This window comes from Notechis scutatus, chromosome 11 (genome assembly GCF_049901735.1).
Source record: "Notechis scutatus isolate UNSWTSFEM ecotype Mainland chromosome 11, rNotScu1.2, whole genome shotgun sequence".
NCBI classification, from domain to species: Eukaryota; Metazoa; Chordata; class Lepidosauria; order Squamata; family Elapidae; genus Notechis; species Notechis scutatus.
In genome coordinates, this window is record NC_142019.1 from 5,241,699 (window position 1) to 5,262,926 (window position 21,228).

At 41.5% G+C, this 21,228-nt stretch overlaps 1 protein-coding gene and 1 long non-coding RNA gene across 3 annotated transcripts in view; both read left to right on the plus strand.

Annotated features, from left to right (window-relative positions):
- Positions 1-10,630, plus strand: part of FSD2 (fibronectin type III and SPRY domain containing 2) — a 29,127-nt gene extending 18,497 nt beyond the window's left edge. For both annotated transcript variants that reach the window (XM_087972618.1, XM_026677063.2), the window contains 5 exons: positions 639-792; positions 2,280-2,413; positions 5,557-5,689; positions 6,698-6,874; positions 10,218-10,630. In XM_087972618.1, the coding sequence (XP_087828744.1) occupies positions 639-792; positions 2,280-2,413; positions 5,557-5,689; positions 6,698-6,874; positions 10,218-10,467 (848 nt within the window). In that variant the 3' untranslated portion in view covers positions 10,468-10,630. The remainder of the gene's footprint in view (positions 1-638; positions 793-2,279; positions 2,414-5,556; positions 5,690-6,697; positions 6,875-10,217) is intronic.
- A 6,273-nt stretch (positions 10,631-16,903) lies between these two features.
- LOC148129688 (uncharacterized) lies at positions 16,904-18,260 on the plus strand. The gene is made up of 3 exons (XR_015750836.1): positions 16,904-16,976; positions 17,087-17,158; positions 18,100-18,260. It is a non-coding gene; the product is annotated as an uncharacterized LOC148129688 (long non-coding RNA).
- Positions 18,261-21,228: the final 2,968 nt, after the last annotated feature.

Sequence of the window (21,228 nt, forward strand, 5' to 3'; positions counted from 1 at the left end):
CGGTTCAACTAATGGTTCAGTGAACCACATGTAAATTTAGCAACCGGTTCACTTGAACCGGTCCAAACCGGTAGAATCCCACCCCTGGTTTTGGTTTAGGAAAACAATAACTTTTTATTGACATATGCAAAGTGGGGACCAGTCTGCCCAAAGCTAATTTTCTTTTGTAAGCTGTGGGAGAGAGATTAAGATCACAATCTTATCCTTGAAGGTTTATCCAGATGGTTCTGACTTTAGGTACTAATATTTCTCAAAAAGTCAGGTTATTAAATTTTTTAACTAATAGTGGGTTTTTTTAAAAAAGGTTTCACCTTAGTTATATAATAAACATGATCTATCTTTACTGTTGTCTTACTTTAGTTATATTAAAAGGTGGGGAAGAAGTTTAAATCAATATTGTTTGTGGTTTTTAAATTGAGTTTGCTAAATTTCTAATTAAGCCGTTTAAGGATGTGTTTTGGATTGATGATTGCCTTGAATTCTCTTCCCAGCTTGAAAAGCCACCTAGAAATCCAAGGCCCAATATTTTATTAGTGATCTTGAGTGTTTGTAACTTATAGTCTAGATTTTCACTCAACAAAAAAACAGCTTTCGTTTTTTAATGCTTCAAAAGACTCTTGTACGGTCTATGTTTTCAGCTCCTTTGCCACCTGTTATCAAAAAGAAGGTGATTCAGAGCTGTGAATACTTTGCACTGGTGCAATGGGAATGTGGAGATATTAATCCTGTGGACTCCTACACTGTTGAATTATCTAAGGTGGCTGGCGGAGATGGAGGTGAAATTCTCACTGAGTAAGTTGCACAGAGTTTGTTCTGCCCATATGGTACCATATCATGAGTTCATGGTCATATTCAGCGATACACTGGATCTTTTTTAGTAGAATCATACTCATAAGAAGCAACACTTATTCAACCCTATTGAAAGCTTTGGGACCACAGGTCAAAGGGAGCATAAAAGAAATATTCAATCCTAGAACTCCTTTTGCCCATGGTCATTTTCCAAAATGTTGCAATTTCCCAATAGGGATCAGCATTAAAATGTAAGTTCTAGCACATTTGGAATGTGAGCAGGAAGAATTATAGACAAAATAGGTTTTTTTTCGATGTTTTTTTGCTACCAATAGCATGACTGATCCAGGGCGTTTGTATGTTTGTTTGTTTGTTTATCTCCTTCCTTCCTCTTCCTCTTCCCTCTCTCTCTCTCTCTCTCTCTCTCTCTCTCTCTCTCTCTTTCTCTTACTTTTCTGCCTGCAGACACACACAGAATATTCATTCCTATTTATTGTTAGTTAGAGAAATGAATTATTTCCTGCTTATCAAGGAAGCAGAGATGTGAAAGGGAGTCCTAATTCCCTCCCACCATTTCCTTGGTACTTTGTTTTTCTCTGGTCAATTTCATAATCCCTTGGTCAATTTCACAGATAGAAGGTTCCCTATTATGCTGTGATGTTTCTGCTATGCACGGGGATGATCAGCTTACCCAAGGAGGCAAACAACTGATAGAAATTTTCAAAGGCACTGTAGTGCACTGGATGCTGGAATAGATTTTCTAGGTGGAAAAAAGCCACGACCAGTTACCAGATCTATGACTGAGCTAGTAATCATACTGATACCCACTCCTCCACTCACAATAGAATTCTCTAGGCCTCCAGGCTCGAAATTTTGGGCCTGGATAATCTAGAACTGCACCGCCTGTGGTCCGATAGTTCACAAAATTGTCTGCTATAACATCTTGCCTGTCAATGACTTCTTCAGCTTCGATCTCAATAATACAGGGGCAAACAACCGACACAAACTCAAGGTAAACCGCTCCAAACTTGATTGCAGAAAATATGACTTCTGCAACAGAATGGTCAATGCCTGGAATGCCCTACCCAATTCTGTTGTTACAACCTCAACCCCTCACAGCTTCAACCTCAAACTGTCTACCGTGGACCTCACCCCATTCCTAAGAGGTCCTTAAAGGGGGTGTGCATAAGCGCACCAGCGTGCCTACCGTCCCTGTCTTACTGTCCCCGTTTATCTGTATTTACTCCCTTTGTTCTTGTTCATGTTCATTCCTATACTTGTTATCTTGTACATGTTTGACAAACAAACAAACGAATAAAAATAAAAGAAATACCTTATAAAGCTTGTTTTGCTTTCTTTCATGTTTCTTTCTTTTTATCTTTCTGTGTTACTTCTCAACTCTTTCTGAGATTCCCAGAATCACACACCAAAAAATCCTTATTCCTTCTTTCAAATGTGACTCTAAGCATTTTTTCCACTTTCCCCCTCAGATCTGTTGTTGGAATTCCAAACTGTGAGGCGTTGATTCAGCTGGAGCCAAAACAAAGTTATCTCCTATTTGTGAAGGCCCTCAATATAGGAGGATCAAGTGAAAGGAGTGAGCCAGCTTCTATCCTTAGCACAGGTAATCAGAATGTACTCTTAGCATGTACACTTTGCAAATGGTGGCATACGTTTCTTCTAGTAATGCTTTTGAAAATTGTTTTACTTTATTTCCAAAAATAAGCAGAAGAGGGGGTGTGTGAAATCCAGAGATGCTGTATGGAAACAGTAAGTGTCAACTCATAAAATATTTCTTTGGTCTTTTTAGAGTTGCCAACAGAAAGGGAGGGAGGAGCAGTGGAAATCGAAAGTGCATTCCATAAATAGTTTTCAAAGTGCATTCCATAAATACCCTGTTTCTCCAACAATATGGCCTCCCCCAGTAGGAAGTCCCAGCATGTTTTATAGGCATGAAATGAAATTAAGCCCCTCCCCCCAAATTAAGGCCTATATTAAAACATGTGAAATGGGGGGAATGGTGGGGGGGCTTGCCGTTAGGAAGTACTTTTGTTGCACACCCGGATATGGTGCTGCCTGCGTTGACCCCAATACGAAGTGCCCCACCAACGCCGAGGTCAACATCCAAGCCATTGCCGCCCGCCCACCCAAAGATGCAAGGGGGGGAAAATTAAGTCACCCCCGAAAAGATGGCCTAGCCATTTTTTCGGGGCTCAAAAAAAAATAAGACCCGGCCTTATTATATGAGAAACACAGTAGTTTTCAGTCACTAGGTGACTGAAGTTTCTGCCACGCAAAATTCTAACTGGAGAGTATGATTGATATCTCTTGGCTATGGACGTGTCCCATTGGAGAATATGAATTACGATACACCCAGAGGGTGGGGGAAAATCAGGGTCAAGGATGACAGTGAATTATGTGTCTCAGAGTTGGCTACAGCCAGGTAATGCTGGACCTTTTAACTCCCAATAAATCCTTTTGAAGTTTTGGAAGTTTGGCTCGAGACTCATGATTTAATTGGGGTAACTTTCGGAATACTGACAGCTAACTGACTCACTCATTGTCGCCCTTGACCCTTCACAAGTAATTTGCTTGGGTTATAAGGATATCTCAGCACCTTTTGAAGGGAATCAAATGCTATTCAAATAGAGAGAAAAGTGGGGAATACTCTCCCATATACCTCCATTTCTACCCTCCCCCACTTCCAAAAACACTTTATTCATTTTGGAGTAAAATCACCAGCTCTTTTGTAGTCTCAAGAATGTATGGTGAAATAATAATATAATATGATATGGAAAATTGATTAATATAATACGAATGTAAATTTGAATTAAAGAGGAAAATATTATACATATATTGTGCACAAGAATTGTGTACCAACCGGCACACTTGTCAGGCTACAGAACTTTTCCCATTCAATCAACTAGAATGAACTTCTGAAAACATATCAAAACGTATCAAAAGAAATCCTTTATTGAGATGAGACAATTCATGTAGGGGTTAAAAGCAGCGTCTAAGGTCTCTCAGGCATGCAGGGAGTTTAAAACCCCTCCCCTCATTTTGATCTGTATTTAGTAAAACAAAGAGCCAACATGTTAATTCTCCCACCCGCTTTTTAGAATGAATTTTTCCAGAGTTTCCCAGGACACATCTCACTGTGGAATTTTTATGGTCTCTTCATCTCCTGGCTGCTCTCAGAGGTGATAGGTTCCAGCCATCTGGGTTTCATCCCTCCATTGTATCATGTGTAGGTTATACAAATTCCAAATAAGATTAAATATATTCAGGTTACATCAAGAAGGATTTCTTTATCAGTCCCCCCCCCTTTTCTTCTTCCATTGAAGAAATGACAGATACATGGATCTGACAACATTGTACAATTGAAAGATGGTTTTATTTTGTTGTTTTATGTTTATATTTCTCTATGTTTGTTGTTAAAAATAAAAAACTTTTTATTAAAAAAAAGAGGAAGAAGAATGGATGGTGAAATCATAATATAATATGATATGGAAAACTGATTAATATAATATGATCGTAAATTTGAATTCAAGAGGAAAAATTATATATATATATATTGTGCACAAGAATTGTGTATCAACCGACAAACTGTACAATTGAAAGATGGTTTTGTTTTGTTGTTTTATGTTTATATTTGTCTATGTTTGTTGTTAAAAATAAAAAAAAAAACTTTTTATTAAAAAAAAAAGAAGAATGGATGGTGAAAGCTAGAATGGTATTTTCCCTCCAACTCATTGCATTAAGTTGGCTCAAATCATAGTCAATGTTGATATTATGTTGACCTTAGCATCACCGATGTGTCTGGAGGTATCTTGGGATGTCACAGAAGAAGGAGAAAAAAGGGAAAGCCAATGAGGACATTTGGTGTTTACCGGTAGTCCTTGATTTACAACAGTTCATTTAGTGACCAAAGTTACAACGGCACTGAAAAAAAGAAACTTACGACCATTTTTCCACACTTACAACCACTGCAGCATCCCCATGGTCATGTGATCCAAATTCACAGGCTTGGCAACTGGCTCATATTTATGACGGTTGCAGTGCCCCTGGGGTCACGTGATCTCCTTTTGAGACCTTCTGACAAGCAAAGTCAATGGAGAAGCCAGATTCACTTAACAACTGTGTTACTCACTGAAGAACTGCAGTGATTCACTTAACAACTGTGGTAAGATAGGTCGTAAAATGGGGCAAAATTTACTTAATAACTGACTCACTTAGCAAAGGGAAATGTTGAGTTCAATTGTGGTCATAAGTCAAGGATGACCTGTATACGCTTTGACTAAGAGGTAGTCTAATCTAATAGAAGAGAGAATATTTGTAACTCAGAGTTGAACTGCGGGGTTCTTGCTGCTCTCTGAGCTTGGTGGTTTTCTTGCAGACGTTTCATGACCCAACTAGGAAACATCATCAGTGCATTAATATTGTTTACTTGTTGATTGTTGATCTAGTGTTAATCTTGGTGCTAATCTGTGCTACTCTGGGTGTTCTAGCATTGATGATGTTACATAGTTGGGTCATGAAACATCTGCAAGAAAACCACGAAACTCAGAGAGCACCAAGAACTTCACAGGTAGTTTAATCTGTTTCAAGGCAATACCCTAAGTAGTCACTAAAAGCTTTACTGAAAAAGTTGGTTTGGATGAGAGTAGTGGGACTTGATACATGGAGGAACTTCTGAGCAAATGGGGCAGTACAAGTAAATTCACGGGGCTGAATAGTTACAGCCAGCTTTCAATTCTCCTACTACAGGAACTGTATTTACCCTCAATGAGAAGACAGCTCATCCCTTGTTGTCCATCCTGGAAGACGGGCTGACATTGGCCTGCCACGAAACCAAGAGAGCCAAAAGTGACACACCCTTTGGTGAAGACAGTTTTACAAGGTTTGGGTTCTTTATGCCTAGTCTGTATTCTTTAATCCCATTTTATTGCTTCGTGAGCCTTCCTTTCAAGACGACCCAGAACTTCTGAAAAGGCACCCTGGAGAGTGTAAAACTGCTTGCCACAGCTCAAAGCAAAAGCTGAAAAACAATCACAGGGGTTGAATTTGAGAGCTTCTGAGTATTGCATCTGTAGTCTAAAGGCAGCGTAAAGATATTCTAAATAAAACAAGTACTAACTATAGTGGACAGTAATGTTGATATTGCTACTTATAACTGATTATTCAAGATCATCTCATCTCTCAAGATCTTCTGGCTCATGGCCGAGATCAGCTGGGAAGCTGTCTTGTGACTCAGGTTGACACCTGAGATAGAAACGTTCAGCACCACAAATGAAGTTCTGATTAAATGGATGTATTACCAATCATGCCTATACACAGGAATCTACTCAAAAATGGTTAGCACAATCTTGGCACTACAGTAGATAAGGGCCAATGAAATTCAAGAGGGGTTGGACTTAATCCGCTTGTGGCTACATACAGACTCTAAGCTGATTCCTCTTTTGACTCCACCCCAGGCTCTTGTCACTCTTTCTCCTACAGGTTCACCTTCCAGGTTCACCTTAATTTGGGAATTAAGTTGAAGAGCAGGACTTCTCCATGGCAGCTCCTGTTAGGATCTTAGGATCTTTCTCAAAAGGAAGAGAGTTGACGAGTTGAATGGGGAATTTAAAAAAATATCCTACTCCAAGCATCTAGCATCTAGCCATATACAATACCTCTACTTGCACATGTCCAATACCTGTGAAATTCCAGTTTTCCTTATTTAATTGTTACTTTGCCCTTTCTTCCCTGGAAATCTCAAAAATCCAATCCTTTTATCCACAACTCAACTGATGTCCAATTTGGGGGATAGGAGACGATGCAGAAGATGACTCAGTTCCATCAAGAAAGTGAATATATTGCAAGTTGACCTACATTCCTTCCTTCTCTCTCTCTCTCTTTTTGCCAGATCCATTGCTGCGTTGGGATACCCGATCCCATTCCGAGGAAAACATTACTGGGAGGTCGATGTTGATGAGAATACTGAGTATTGCATTGGGGTGGCTTTTGAAAATGTACCAAGAGAGGATTATTTGGGCAAAAGCCACTCCTCCTGGTGTATGAAGCACACCATTACTTCCTCCAGGTACAGCTTAATCTGAACCCTTGGGATAACATTGCAACCAGCTTGCAAGATTTTATACTGCCACTTACTCTTACTTTCTGTGGATTTCCTAAACAGCTGAGGGTACTGAGGGCCACATTAGGAGCTACAAATCTCATTAACTCAACAATGCTGGGTGTGGGGTTGCAAAATCCTACTTCCCTACCAGTGGTGGGATTCAAAAAGTTTTGCCACCGGTTCTGTGGGCGTGGCTTGGTGGGTGCGCTTTGCATGAGTGCACAGACTTTGAGTGTGCGCATGCACCAAATGCACATTTTGCACAGGCGCAGAGGCGTTCCAACTCACCTCCTGCAATCCTGCATTCTCCCTGACACTTCAGCAGCTGCCGCACGGCAATTGCTGCAGGGGTGGGATTCTACCAGTTCGCACCTGTTCGCTAGAACCGGTTGTTAACATTCTAAGCAGTTCGGAGAACCGGTTGTTAGAAGAAATTACTGGCCTAATCCTGTAAGGAAGGCAGGAAGGAAACATTCTGGTGTTGCTCACAGAAACTGCCTCTCCGTTAACCCTTATTCCATTCTTGGCAGGACTGGACTTCCTGTCTCAGGAACTTCTCTGGAGTTTTTTTTCCACCCTCCTTTGCTGGTACTTTGCTTGTGTGGAGTGACCATTCAAAGTTACAATGGCACTGAAAAAAGTGACTTATGACCCTTTTTCACACTTACGACTGTTGCAGCATCCCCACAGTCATGAGAGGCCAAGCGAGGAGATGCGTGCCTCGATGTGAGTGATGTTGAGTTGGGCACACCCAGCCAATACCATGACCACCAATCCACGTCCACCCAGTCACATGACCACCAAGCCACGCCCACCACCTAAGCCACGCCCACAGTTGTTAAAAAATTTGAATCCCACCCCTGAATTGCTGTGCCGCGCAAAGCAGCTGTGCTTCCAAAGCAGAGGATAAAGGTGAGTATGGGAGCCTGGCCGGGCAGGTGGGCCCAACAGCAGAGTGGCAGAGAGAAGCCAATTTGGTCTCTGCTGCTTGTCAGCACCACCAGCGAGGCAGAACCGGGCTGAACTGGTAGAACACTACCACAGTTCCCTACCCATCCTCAGAGATGCCTCCTAAGCAAAGAAATCAGGGGCTATTATTACTTACCTTCTGCCTGGCGACTTAGGCATAACTTGACCTTATTCCTTATGATAGGAAGGATCATCTCAGGAGAAAAGTTTAGCACGTTCAGCCATGGAAGTATACTACAGTAGCCCAGTCATCCAATTCTTCTGAATCACTTTAAGCTCAGGGGGGACAAAGAAGCTCTGATATGACTATACAGATGCAGTTTCTCCTAAAGAGAACATGTTGGTGAACACCTCAAGCCGGGGTAGGCTTCAAAAAACTTTAGCAACCGTTTGTCTGTCTGGTTGCTGGGCGGGTGTGGCCTAGTTGGCTTCCGGCACCACGGCGGCAGGGGGGGGGGTTGCTCTCCCCTGGCTCCCCGGAGGCTTTCCTCAAGCCTTCAGGAGGGCGAAAATGTCCTCCAGAGTCTCCCCGGGAGGCCCATTTTTCACCCTCCCTGAGCCTCTGCGCTCACCCGGCACTTACCTGCCTCCAAAATGGGCCAGGTGGAGACTCCTGGAAGGGGGTGGGTGGGGCGGGCCGGGCCAGCCAGGAGTGGGATTTGGGGATTCTCCAAACTGCACAGAATCTTAGCTAGGGGCTCCCCTGAACCCCCTGCGAACCCCCAGCAGCCCAGCCCAGCCCTGATCTCAAGATTTGGAATACAGGCCTATAGGAGTAGGTCCCTTCCTTAGGAAGCCTTGTGGGCAATTAGATCTGCTGGAAATGGGCAACTTTTTCACTTCTTGCTAATACCCCTTGTTGCTGATACATCTGTGGAGATTCTCGGGTCACGGTTGTCTCCAAAGGTGCTTTTTCAAGAGGCAACTGGACTTTCTGGTTTTTCTTTGAAGACATTTTGCTTTTCATCAGTGTCAAGACACTTAGTGTCAAGACACTTAGCATTGGCACTCCACAAGGTTGTGTCCTTAGTCCACTACTGTTCTCCATCTATTCATCTGATTGCACAAATAAACACCCCAACAATAGGATAATGAAATTTGCAAACGATACTACGCTTGTAGGACTTATTTCTGGGGATGATGAGTCTGCATATCGGGATGAGGTATTACAGCTATCCGCTGGTGCAAAAATAATAATCTTCTATTTAATATTAAGAAGACCAAGGAGGTTATAGTGGACTATAGGAAAAAAGAGCAGACATTCAGCCACTGTATATAGAGGGAGTTCGTGTGGAACAGGTGGTTGAATGTAAGTTTCTCGGGACCATCATTACAAATAACCTGACCTGGAGTGCAAACACCGCTGCTTTAATTAAGAAGGCACAACAACGGTTGTATTTACTAAGGATTCTTAGGAAACAACAACTGGCTGAGAGTCTACTGACTACCTTCTATCGGAGTTCAATTGAGAGTATATTATCCTACTGTCTCTGTGTATGGTTCTCGAGCTGCACAGTGGCAGAGAAAAAGGCAATTCAGAGGGTGATCAAGACGGCCCAAAACATCATTGGCTGCTCACTCCCCTCTTTGGAAGAACTGTATAGGAATAGACGTAAGAGGAAGATACTTAATATATTGAATGACTCCTCTCATCCGGGACATCAGCTCTTTGAACTATTACCATCGAGAAGGAGATTTAGGGTATTAAGAACAAGGACGACCAGATTTAAGAACAGTTTTTATCCAAGTGCAGTTTTGAGTTTGAATGCAGGGTCATAAGATTTTTGTGGAATTAAATGGCTGAGAGTAATGGGGTATTTACATTTTTAAATTGCATAGAGATGATTGTATGGTTGGTTGTGTTTAGTTTAATTTTTTTTCTTTTTAGTGGTGTTTGTCCAGTTTTTACTTTGTGGAAGAGCACCTCATTTCGTTGCACCCGCTTGCGAGTGTAATGACAAATAAATTCTTATGTCTTATGTCTTATGTCATCCAAGAAGCTTCTTCAGTTCTGACTTAATCCTAACCTGTATAAATCCTTCCCCACCAGAGCTGAAGAAGTTTCTTGGCTGAGAAGCAAAACATCTTCAAAGAAAAAACAGAAAGTCCAGATGCCTCTTGAAAAAGCACCTTTGGGACTTCTTGCTAATCTCAATTTACCATTTAAAGCAGAGTTATCCAACCTTGGCAACTTTTAAGACCTGTGGACTTCAACTCCCAGAATTCCCCAGCCAGTCAGGGCCAATTCTGGGAACTGAAGATAATAACGTTGTGCCTTAAAGCTGTCAAGGTTGGGCATCCATGATTTAAATTTTCTGATCTCTTTCTCCTTATGCAGCCACCTCTATGAATTTCTCAATAATGGGATGACACCTGACATCAAGATCACAGTTCCTCCTGAGAAGATTGGCCTTTTGCTGGACTACGATGAAGGGATTCTCTCATTTTTTAATGCTGACATCAAGCAACACTTGCATACCTTCCACAACAACTTTCAAGATTTTGTGTGTCCCTGTTTTGCGATGGAAGGCATCGGGGTGCTCAGGATTCGAAATGGCATCACAGTACCTCCACACGTTGTTTTGTGATTCAGGATAGCAAGATGGCATTGTTAATATGCCATGCAGCCCACTTTCAACCCCTGTCCCAGTCTTCTCCCTTTCTCCCCCAAATATTACTTCTTTATTAATTTGATTAGTGTGGGAGACAAGACCGTATTGTTCATAAAGTAAAGCCGTGTTTACTTTAAAATGTGTTTCTTGTTCTTTATACACAAAAAAACACTTAATCTGACCAGCTGGAATCATAATGGCTTCATTTGCACAAATATTAATTAACCTAGTGAGTTGTGAGAGGTTTGACTTGCTTTGCAACCTAGCCTGTTAGGCTAGATCATAATTTTGTGTATTGCACACTCCAAGAAAATAGTTTTATGTAGTAAGCAATGTAAATATTTTGGATCAATACGATGCACTTTTATATATATATACTGTAGAATAAACTTAAATTCAGTTATAGTAAGGCCCAAGGAAACATTGCTAATGTAGCAAATTATTGCAAACATGAAAAAATACAGTAGCAGTTAGGTTGAAAAAAATAAATATATGCAATACCCTGGCAAAAGAAGACATGACCTCAACTGTTTCATCTATGATTTGACTTCTTCTAAAGAAGCAAAAGGGCTCTTACCTATATCCCAAAGGTGCTTTTTCAAGAGGCCACTGGACTTTCTTGGTTGTCTTTGAAGACGTTTCGTTTCTCATCCAAGAAACTTCATCAACTCTGACTGGATGGTGAGGAATGGGAGGGTTTATATTCCTTGCAAACAGCTGGTCATCTGCATTCTCTTTAGAGACTCCTTGAGGCCACTTGGAGGTTTGTCTGTGTCCCCAGGGTCACCTGAGTAGTGCAAATGGGTGTGGAGCCTTCTTGGAACTGCCAAAGGGACTAAGTTGTGGAGCTGTGCTTTCTGCAGGATGTTTTCTGCAGGATGTCCTTTCAGACAAAAACCAAGACAGCTCCACACCTAGAATAGAGTAGAGTAGAGTAAGAACAGAATAGGATAAAATAGAATTAGAATAGAATAAAATAGAATTAGAATAGAGTAGAGTAGAGTAGAGTAGAGTAGAGTAGAGTAAGAGTAGAGTAGAGTAGAGTAGAGTAGAGTAAGAATAGAGTAGAGTAGAATAGAGTAGAGTAAGAATAGAGTAGAGTAGAGTAAGAATAGAGTAGAGTGGAGTAAGAATAGAGTAGAGTAGAGTAGAGTAAGAATAGAATAGAGTAGAGTAGAGTAGAGTAGAGTAGAGTAGAGTAGAGTAAGAGTAGAGTAGAGTAGAGTAAGAATAGAGTAGAGTAGAGTAAGAGTAGAGTAGAGTAGAGTAAGAATAGAATAGAATAGAATAGAATAGAATAGAATAGAATAGAATAGAATAGAATAGAATAGAATAGAATAGAATAGAATAGAACAGAGAAATAACAGAGTTGGAAGGGACCTTGGAGGTCTTCTAGTCCAACCCCCTGCTCAGTCAGGAAACCCTGCACCACTTCAGACAAACGGTTATCCAATCTCTTCTTAAAAACTTCCAGTGTTGGAGCATTTACAACTTCTGGAGACAAGTTGTTCTACTGATTGTTCTAACTGTCAGGAAGGAGGAGGAGGAGGTGGTTGTTAGCCAGTCAGTCCTGTCTGACTCTTGGCAATTCTATGGGCTGGCTCTTTCCACATCTTGTTCTCCTTCTTTGAGTTATTCTATGCTCTGGCTGGTGTCAGCTTTGATGATGTCCAACCTCTATGTTGTTTGACTGCTTGGTTTTCTTTTACCACTAACTCTTCCAAACATAACTGCTTCCTCCACTGAATTTCCTTGCCTGACATGGCCAAAATAAGTGAGACCCGGTTTTGTGATTTTTGCCTTCCAGTGACATGTAATATAATTCAAACCATCCCCATTTCCCCAATCTGCTCCTTCTTTGTTTAGCTCTTCAGTCATTGATTAAGTACAGAGTTTTTCACAGTTTCCTGTTGTTAAAGTATATTTCAGATCTTAGTGGAAGGAAAAACATTGATTAAGCTGTGTTACTAATGATATATCAGATACCATTATGAGTTTTTAAATCCACACCTGTCACAAAAATGCTTATCAAATTCTGTTCTCATACAACCACCTCGAACAAAAAGAAACCCCTTCATGCATTGGTCATTTAATCATAAATAGGTCTCTTCCTTACTTGGTACAATAGTTTTATTTATCCAGGGACTTGCTTCTTGTGCCGCACTAAGATATAATGTGATTTATCTGGTGTGTGCTTAGCATGACAATAAAGAAGTTGACAAGGAATAGCATTTTTCAGCTAGCAGAAGAAAAATGAAATCCGGCCTCTGTTTCCAATTAAATTTCCAATTCTGCGGCTGAAGCCAAAGATCACTATTGCAAGGCAGTGATTCAAGTTGCTAGAAAATGTGGCATCTTGTTGTAATCACATAATTCAAGAGGAATAAAGCTGGCAGGGCTTGAATAATCACAATGTGTTTTTCAAGTGCTGTGTCTCCTAACTAAGCTTCTTAGGGACTAAGATGGAAAGAGATAAAAGTATGTGTGTATCTTGTATGGGCACACATGAATTTCATTGTCAATTCCAGAGAGAATGGTAGCAGTAGAAGAGAGAAAACAGCTTTTCCCTCTGTGCTTTCTTACTATATGAAAAATCAATTGAGGTTGGGGGGGAAAGTGTGGAAAAGTGAGGTGATTATCATCTTTATACCATGGATGCTTTCACTAGCCAAAATTCTCTTTGAAGAATGAATAATATACAGTAGTTATGGTGTTTTTGCTTTAGAGTATCATCAGAAAAAAAGGAGGCAAGATGGAAGGAATAAATGAAGGAAAAAAGGAAAGAAGGAATCAACAAGATGGGCAGAAAATAAATTTGAGGAAGGAAGGAAGGAAGGAAGGAAGGAAGGAAGGAAGGAAGGAAGGAAGGAAGGAAGGAAGGAAGGAAGGAAGGAGCAGGAAAAAGAACAAAATGAAGACATATTTTGGATCATCAACAAATAATAACAACATGGTTTGTGTTTTCTATAATGCCTTCACATGCAGACCTTAATTTATATGTGTTTATGTTGGAGGAAGAAAATGGCCTAAAAGCACATTCAATTTGTTCTTGCATACCACAGCATAACCTATGTTCACTCTGCAGAAACAAGGGGGAAATTTACTTCAAGCATCAAAGCTGCCAAGTTCCTTTCTTAGCTGCGAAGATCCTGCTCAGAGTGAATTGGACTAAGGAGCCCGCATCATTTCCAGACAGATCTATCGCAGCAATGAACGTCACAGCCAGGCAAAGGGCTCTGTAATTCATAAGAGGGGGCTATTGCTTGCCTTCCAAAGAGAAGGATTGTCGCCAAAACCACGGAAAACACGGCAACCGACTGCTCTAAACAACAGCGTGCCTGATGGGTTTCCAATTGTTGCTTTCTGGATCTGGATTAACCAAGTGGGTTGGATTGAAAAATTAGACTCTAGAGCAGGGGTGTCCAACCTTGGCAACTTTAAGACTTGTGGACTTCAACTCCCAGAGTTCCTCAGCCAGCAAAGCTGGCTGAGAACTCTGGGAGTTGAAGTCCACAAGTCTTAAAGTTGCCAAGGTTGGACACCCTGCTCTAGAGGGAACAGCCTTGTCCCATTCCCTGAGACCTCAAGAAGGACTATGGGGTGACATGATAGCAGTCTTCCAGTATCTCAGGGGCTGCCACAAAGAAGAGGGAGTCAAGCTATTCTCCAAAGCACCTGAGGGCAAGGCAATGGGTGCAATGGGTGGAAACTAATCAAAGAGAGAAGCAACCTAGAACTAAGGAGAAATTTATTGACAGAACAATTAATCAATGGAACAACTTGCCTCCAGAATAGGATAAGATAGGATAGGATAGGATAGGGTAGGGTAGGGTAGGGTAGGGTAGGGTAGAGTAGAGTAGAGTAGAGTAGAGTAGAGTAGAGTAGAGTAGAGTAGAGTAGAATTCTTTATTGGCCAAGTGAGATCAGACACACAAGGAATTTGTCTTGGTGCAAATGCTCTCAGTGTACATAAAAGAAAAGATACATTCATCAAGAATCAAGAATCATAAGGTACAACACTTAATAATAGTCATAGGGTACAATAAGCAATCATGCCATACTAGGATATCAATACAGTCAGTAAGGATACAAGTGACAGTCATAAGTGGGAGGGGATGGGTGATGAGTGATGAGAAGGTTAATAGTGATAGTAGTGCAGACTTTGTAAATAGTTGGACAGTGTTGAGGGAATTATTTGTTTAGCAGAGTGATGGTGTTCAGGGAAAAACTGTTCTTGTGTCTAGTTGTTCTGGTGTGCAGGGCTCTGTAGCATCGTTTTGAGGGAAGGAGTTGAAACAGTTTATGTCCAGGATGTGAGAGGTCTGTAAATATTTTCACAGCCCTCTTTTTGACTTGTGCAGTATACAGGTCCTCAGTTGAAGGCAGGTGGGTAGTAATTGTTTTTTCTGCAGTCCTAATTACTCTCTGAAGTCTGTGTCTGTCTTGTTGGGTGGCAGAGCCAAACCAGACAGTTATAGAGGTGCAGATGATAGACTCAATAATTCCTCTGTAGAACTGGATCAGCAGCTCCTTGGGTAGTTTGAGCTTTCTGAGTTGGTGCAGAAAGAACATTCTTTGTTGTGTTGCTTTATGTTATGAATGCTCCAACACTGGAAGTTTTTTAAAAGGTGTTGGATAACCATTTGTCTGAAGTGGTGTAGGGTTTCCTGCCTAGGCAGGGGGTTGGACTAGAAGACACTCAAGGTCCCTTCCAACTCTGCTATTCTATTCTATTCTATTCTATTCTATTCTATTCTGTTCTGTTCTGTTCTGTTCTGTTCTGTTCTGTTCTGTTCTGTTCTGCTCTGCTCTGCTCTGCTCTGCTCTGCTCTGCTCTACTCACATCTTGGGGAATGGCAGGTGTTGAGAACAAACAAACAGGGCATCAGGGTTAGCTGGGAATGAGGGGTTCAAAAAAGTCAAGATGGCAATCACAACCATATAATCACAACCTTATCCCACCCTTTTTAATATGTAAAACAGTCAGGGCTTTGGTTAAATGGTTGTGACATTGTAGGGCAGGGTCAGTGTGTGTGTTTGTTTGTTTTTATTTATTCAATTTCTTTAGTCACCCATCTCAATCAATGACTCTGCAAGGCTTATGATTCAAAAATGGATTACAATTAAAACTTTTTAAAGCCATAAAAACCAATAAGAATAGTCAATATTGTCAGAGTATATTCATGAACTGGAATAGAGCATGGTAACAAAGTCAGCCAATGAATAGGACTAGCAACTAAGTCAGCCAATGAGGACTGTTTGGAAACTGAAACTAGAAGTCGCCAAGGAGTGGCTCTATATTAAGCTCTGCAGCTCTGAAGCTATGTTAAGCTCTGAGTCTGTCTATTGAAAGAGAAACTAGCTTGCTTGCTTGCTGAAAACTAGAGCTCTGCTCTGAACCTGTAACATGGCTGCTTCTGTTTGAGTTTGCTCCATGTTGGAGAAATCTACAACCGGTACTATAAAATTTTACTTGTGTTTATAAAGAAGTTAAATGAAGCCTCAGCCATCTGTGTTTATTTTTCTGGTGCCGAATTTACGCTGCAAAACTCTGAACAAATATAAATATACACCGCAGCTGAGATGTTTGGCCAGTTAGCCATAAAGTCAGGAAACGGGGCCCTTGAGGCATTCAGCAACCCAGGCTCAGGAATCTAGCTGGGTTTGTAGGGCCTTACGAAAGACTAATAGGTTTGGGGCCATTCTTATCTCTGTTGGAAGATGTTCTACAAAGCAGGGGTCATGGTGGGAAAAGCCCCTCTTCTAAGACCTGCCAGCCCATACCCTTCTGCTGATGGGATCTGCAGCATGCCCATTCTGCCAGATTGGTTTGGCTGGGTAGAGATTCTTGGAAAAAGGAAATTCCCTCAGGTGCTGATTAGTTAAATTGGCTACAGATCCTGATTTTAGGATGTCTACTTTCAAAATACATTGGGTTTGTTTTTTGTTTTTTTTGCAGGTAATACCCAGAGGTGTTCACCAAAAATGCAAACATGCTTTCTAAATGATGTGAGGTTTTCTTTTAAATTAGTGATATGCGGGAGAGAGAGACAGAGAGAAAGAAAGAGAGAGAAAGAGAAAAAGACAGAGGGATAGAGAGAGACAAAGAGACAGAGAGAGTGAATAAGACAAAGAGATAGAAACATACAGAGGGAGGGAGATTAGGAGAGAGGGAAGGAGAGTGGGGAGGGGAGAGGGAGAGGGAGAGAGAATATTATATCTTATGCTGAGAAATTCGGAAATGAAAAAATATATATAACCACAGAACTAGATTAGGCTGGGATTGGATTCCTAGGGGCAATTTTAATGGATAACTTCCTAACTGATGAGTCATTGAATGCCTGAACCAGAAAATAAATATTTGTCTTTCATCTGTAATGTTTACAAAATCTATCTCCATGTCTAGCACTGAGTGGCTTCTAACCCAGGGGAGGAAATGCAGATGTCAAAATGAGAATCAGATCGCCTGGATTTTAAAGGAAAATGTATGCAAAATATCTGGAAGTATTTCCCCCCCCCCCCCTATTTAAAGAGGGCTGTAAAGCACTGTGAAGCAGTATATAATTCTAAGTGTCAAGTGCTATTGCTATTGCAGGCTAATTCTGCCTACTGCCAGGGGTTCGATCCTGATCGGCTGAAGGTTGACTCAGACTTCCATCCTTCTGAGGTGGGTAAAACGAGGACCTGAATTGTTGGGGGGGGGGGGCAAGAAGCTGACTCTATAAACCGCTTAGAGAGGACTGTAAAGTATGGTGAAGCGGTATATAAATCTGTGCTATTGCTATTTTCGTATTGATGCCGATTTCTGCATTGTGCAAACCAGAACAGTAGATGGCAGGATAGACTTGAAGTTCAGATGTTGTTGAACAGCCATGTCAAAGGCATGGAGTTCTAGGCCTTGGTTAGGCGTCAAGATTCTTTGGGTAAATAAAGACATTGAAAGAAGTTGGCCCGGTGACATCATATAGGTTTACTGAAACCACCATCCGAAACAAAAATATAGAATAGGGCTGGTCTGGAAACAATGCCAAACTCAGTTTATCAGAAACATTCTGGAAGGTGCTACATCTCCAGCTGCAGTGGGATCCTACCTGTTCCACTATCTGTTTGGTGATTCTGCATGCATGCAGCTTTCCCCACACCAGCTGAGGCCTGCTGAGAGGATAAAGAGATAAAGAGAAAAGCACAGGGGCAGGTGGGAGGCCTGATCCTGCACTTTTCTCTTCTTTTTCCTCCTCTCAGCTGATCTTTGGAGGCTTTTTTTCCTACCGTTTAGGCCAGGGGTGTCCAACCTTGGCAAGTTTAAGACTTGTGGACTTCAACTCCCAGAGTTCCTCAGCCAGCTTGCTGGCTGAGGAACTCTGGGAGTTGAAGTCCACAAGTCTTAAACTTGCCAAGGTTGGACACCCCTGATTTAGGCTGAACTGGTAGCAATTTTTGCTACCGGTTCAAGTGAACCAGGCCAAACCGTTTGCATACCACACTGATCTCCAGGATTTGCTAGTCATAAATGCAACAGGGCAAATGAATTTTTCTTCCAGTGCAAAGAAAATGAATCCATCCTAGTATAAAGCTTTTAAGACTCTTCCATTCTATCTCCCTATTCAGTGTTGGAAACCTCGGGTTAAATCGCTCCGTAGCAACAACTGTACAACCTCTGGCTGAAAATCTCCAGCCTGGGAGACTGAATCCGTTTACTATGCCTCCAGGTCATCAGTTCTGTTGCTGACTCTTTTTTTTTTTAGTGTCCTGTTTCCTCAAATATTAAGGTAAGGCCTACTCTTTTGTAACAAGCTTATTTAATTGAATCTTATCGTTAAGTTTTATTTTTTTTTTCCTCTGCAGGAATTAAAACAAAATTAAAGGAGAAGACAACTTATGATAGTAATGGAGCCTGGAATTCCACAGGACTGACCTGATTTTACAACTCTTTAGTGCTGATTGTTAAGGGAATACCATGGTGGTTAAGAGAATCCATGTATTCCTATGCGCATTTCTTCCCAGAAACTAGCAAAGAACATTATAAATTACGGTCACATAATCACAGATTTTTCTGCTGTGGCTATTGTAGAATCTGTTCCATTCCATTCCATTCCATTCCATTCCATTCCATTCCATTCTATTCTATTCTATTCTATTCTATTCTACGCTACTTCCCTTCCCTGCCTTGCCTTGCCTTGCCTTGCATTATTCTATTCTATTCTATTCTATTCTATTCTATTCTATTCCATTCCATTCCATTCCATTCCATTCCATTCCACTCCACTCCACTCCACTCCACTCTACTCTACTCTACTCTTCATTACAGTTCCACTGTTTCCTGTCACCTTCCATAGAGTTCAGTTGCTCAGATCCCCAGAGTTCAAACACATGCAATCCTTAAATGGGATCTTTTTTGTCCTTACGGATTTTGTTTCCAAAATATATATTTTTCCTATTTCTGCAAAACAAGTCTTCCAAGCACACTAGTTCTCCCCTGTTTCCCAATACCCCTTTTAAATTGCCAAGTAATATCTTAACTCTGCACTTCAATTTGCCTTCCAGATGTCCTAACCATAACACCTATCAAATCCCAATGTTACGATGCCGAAAAGCATCAGGTTGGAAAAAGCAGATAGATGCAATCTATGATCAATGGCTACTTCTTGGTGAATGTCATGAGTTACATGCCTACAGAACCTTCATTGTTTATGAAGGACCAAAGGTCAAAGAAGAGACTCCTGAACTTTTGAACCCCTGATCCAGCTGGAATTCATATTTTATTCTTGGAAATGTCCCTTACTGACCTAGAGAAAAAGGCAGCTGTTCGATTCCCATGTATGTAATCAGCTGGCCTGAGAGACAATGGGTGAGCCAGTTCTGCTAAGCCTCAATCAATCTTCTGAGAATTCCTGTGTGGGAAAGGGCTCCTGACAATGGCCAGATTTAATGCAGTCTTGGTCGATTGTGACTTAACAAAATCCATGTCCTGTACTGCTCTTTCTCTTAAATTCCTTGTCTAACCACACTTGGCCAAATCAGGTATTATCCTACTTTATTCCATTCTACTCTACTCTACTCTACTCTACTCTACTCTACTCTACTCTACTCTACTCTACTCTACTCTACTCCATTCCACTTCACTTGTCTCCTTTCCTTTCCTTTCCTTTCCTTTCCTTTCCTTTCCTTGCCTTGCCTTGCCTTGCCTTGCCTTGCCTTGCCTTGCCTTTCCTTTCCTTTCCTTGCCTTTCCTTTCCTTTCCTTGCCTTGCCTTGCCTTGCCTTGCCTTGCCTTGCCTTGCCTTGCCCTCCCCTCCCCTCCCCTCCCCTCCTGTCTTATCCTGTTCCATTCCATTCCAGCACAACCAGGGGTGGTATTCAATAGGTTCTGACCAGATCTGGAGAACCGGTAGCAGAAATTTTGAGTAGTTCGGAGAACCGGCAAAACCCACCTCTGACTGGCCCTGCCTCCATCTATTCTCTGCCTCCCATTGAGTCCCAGCTGATCGGCTGGGTCTCCTTTTGTTGCCCTGCACAGGAGAACGGAGCTGGAAAGCAGGTTAGTGGAGTGGGGAGGGAATGGAGATTTTACAGTATCCTTCCCCTGCCACGCCCACCAAGCCACACCCACAGAACCAGTAGTAACATTTTTTGAATCCCACTACTGACACAACTATCAAATTTTCAGATCTGAAACTTAACATCCTACACTCTTGGTTTTCAATGAGTTCCTTATCACTCATCCCCGGTTAGTCCCTTGGATTAAACAAAATTCAAACCAGTCGTCCCATCACTGATGTTTTTCAGATACATTGGTCTTCAAGTCCCAGACACAAACATCTGGTTTCTAGCAATATCAGGGTCCAACTTCCAAATGTACCAGATTTCTTTGGTATTTACAGTACTTTCCCCAATACTAAATTTCAGCTGTAAGGGAGACTAGAAGAAGGGAGGATGAAAACTAGAATTCCTCTTCACGTTGGGCTCCCAAATTCAACAGAACCCATTTCCCCTTGATTGCTCTTAAATCTTAGAGCTACTTCAGTTCAAGGAGAACCAGGTGTCATCCACAGTTATGCCAGAATCTGGAGAAGGTCTTCCAGAGAAGACCAACACCCCCCCCCCAAAAAAAAAACCAGTTGAGGAACCCATAAATCAACCAGTTCTGTGCTTCAGGCTCTATACAGTTCGCCTTAAAAGAAATGCATCAGCCACCCAAGTCGCCCAATCAGGTGATGTTCCAGCTGCATATAGGAAGCGGGTTGAATGCCAACATTCGTTAGTGGTTAATGTATAATATTGGACTTTTCAGCTATAAGCAGCACTACATAGTATCATGAATAAATTCCACTCTGTAAATATTTGCAGACTCAATACCGCAATATGTCAAAGATGTTTAATTACCTTGGGCTTACAGTCTGTTGTGGTTCAAAGTAAATTTAGTCCTAACAGTTCAGCTTGGGTTATATTTCTTTCAAGGACCCATCCTCTCTCTCACCCACCCAAGCCGACGAATCAATTGGACTTATTTAATATTTGTTTGGGCTTGCTGTCCCTTTCTCCTTCCCTTCCACACGTTTTTCTCAAGGAGGTCCCACTCAGGAAGAATCAAAGCATTTTTCATTCATCCGGCACTCCTTAACAACACTTCACTCTTCGGGGTTGTGTTCGCACCCCATGTTATCCAGGTCCCATGCTTCAATGGTAGAAAATTTGATGAGTTTTAACCTTGGTTAGATGGCGTATGGTGTGCAGAAAT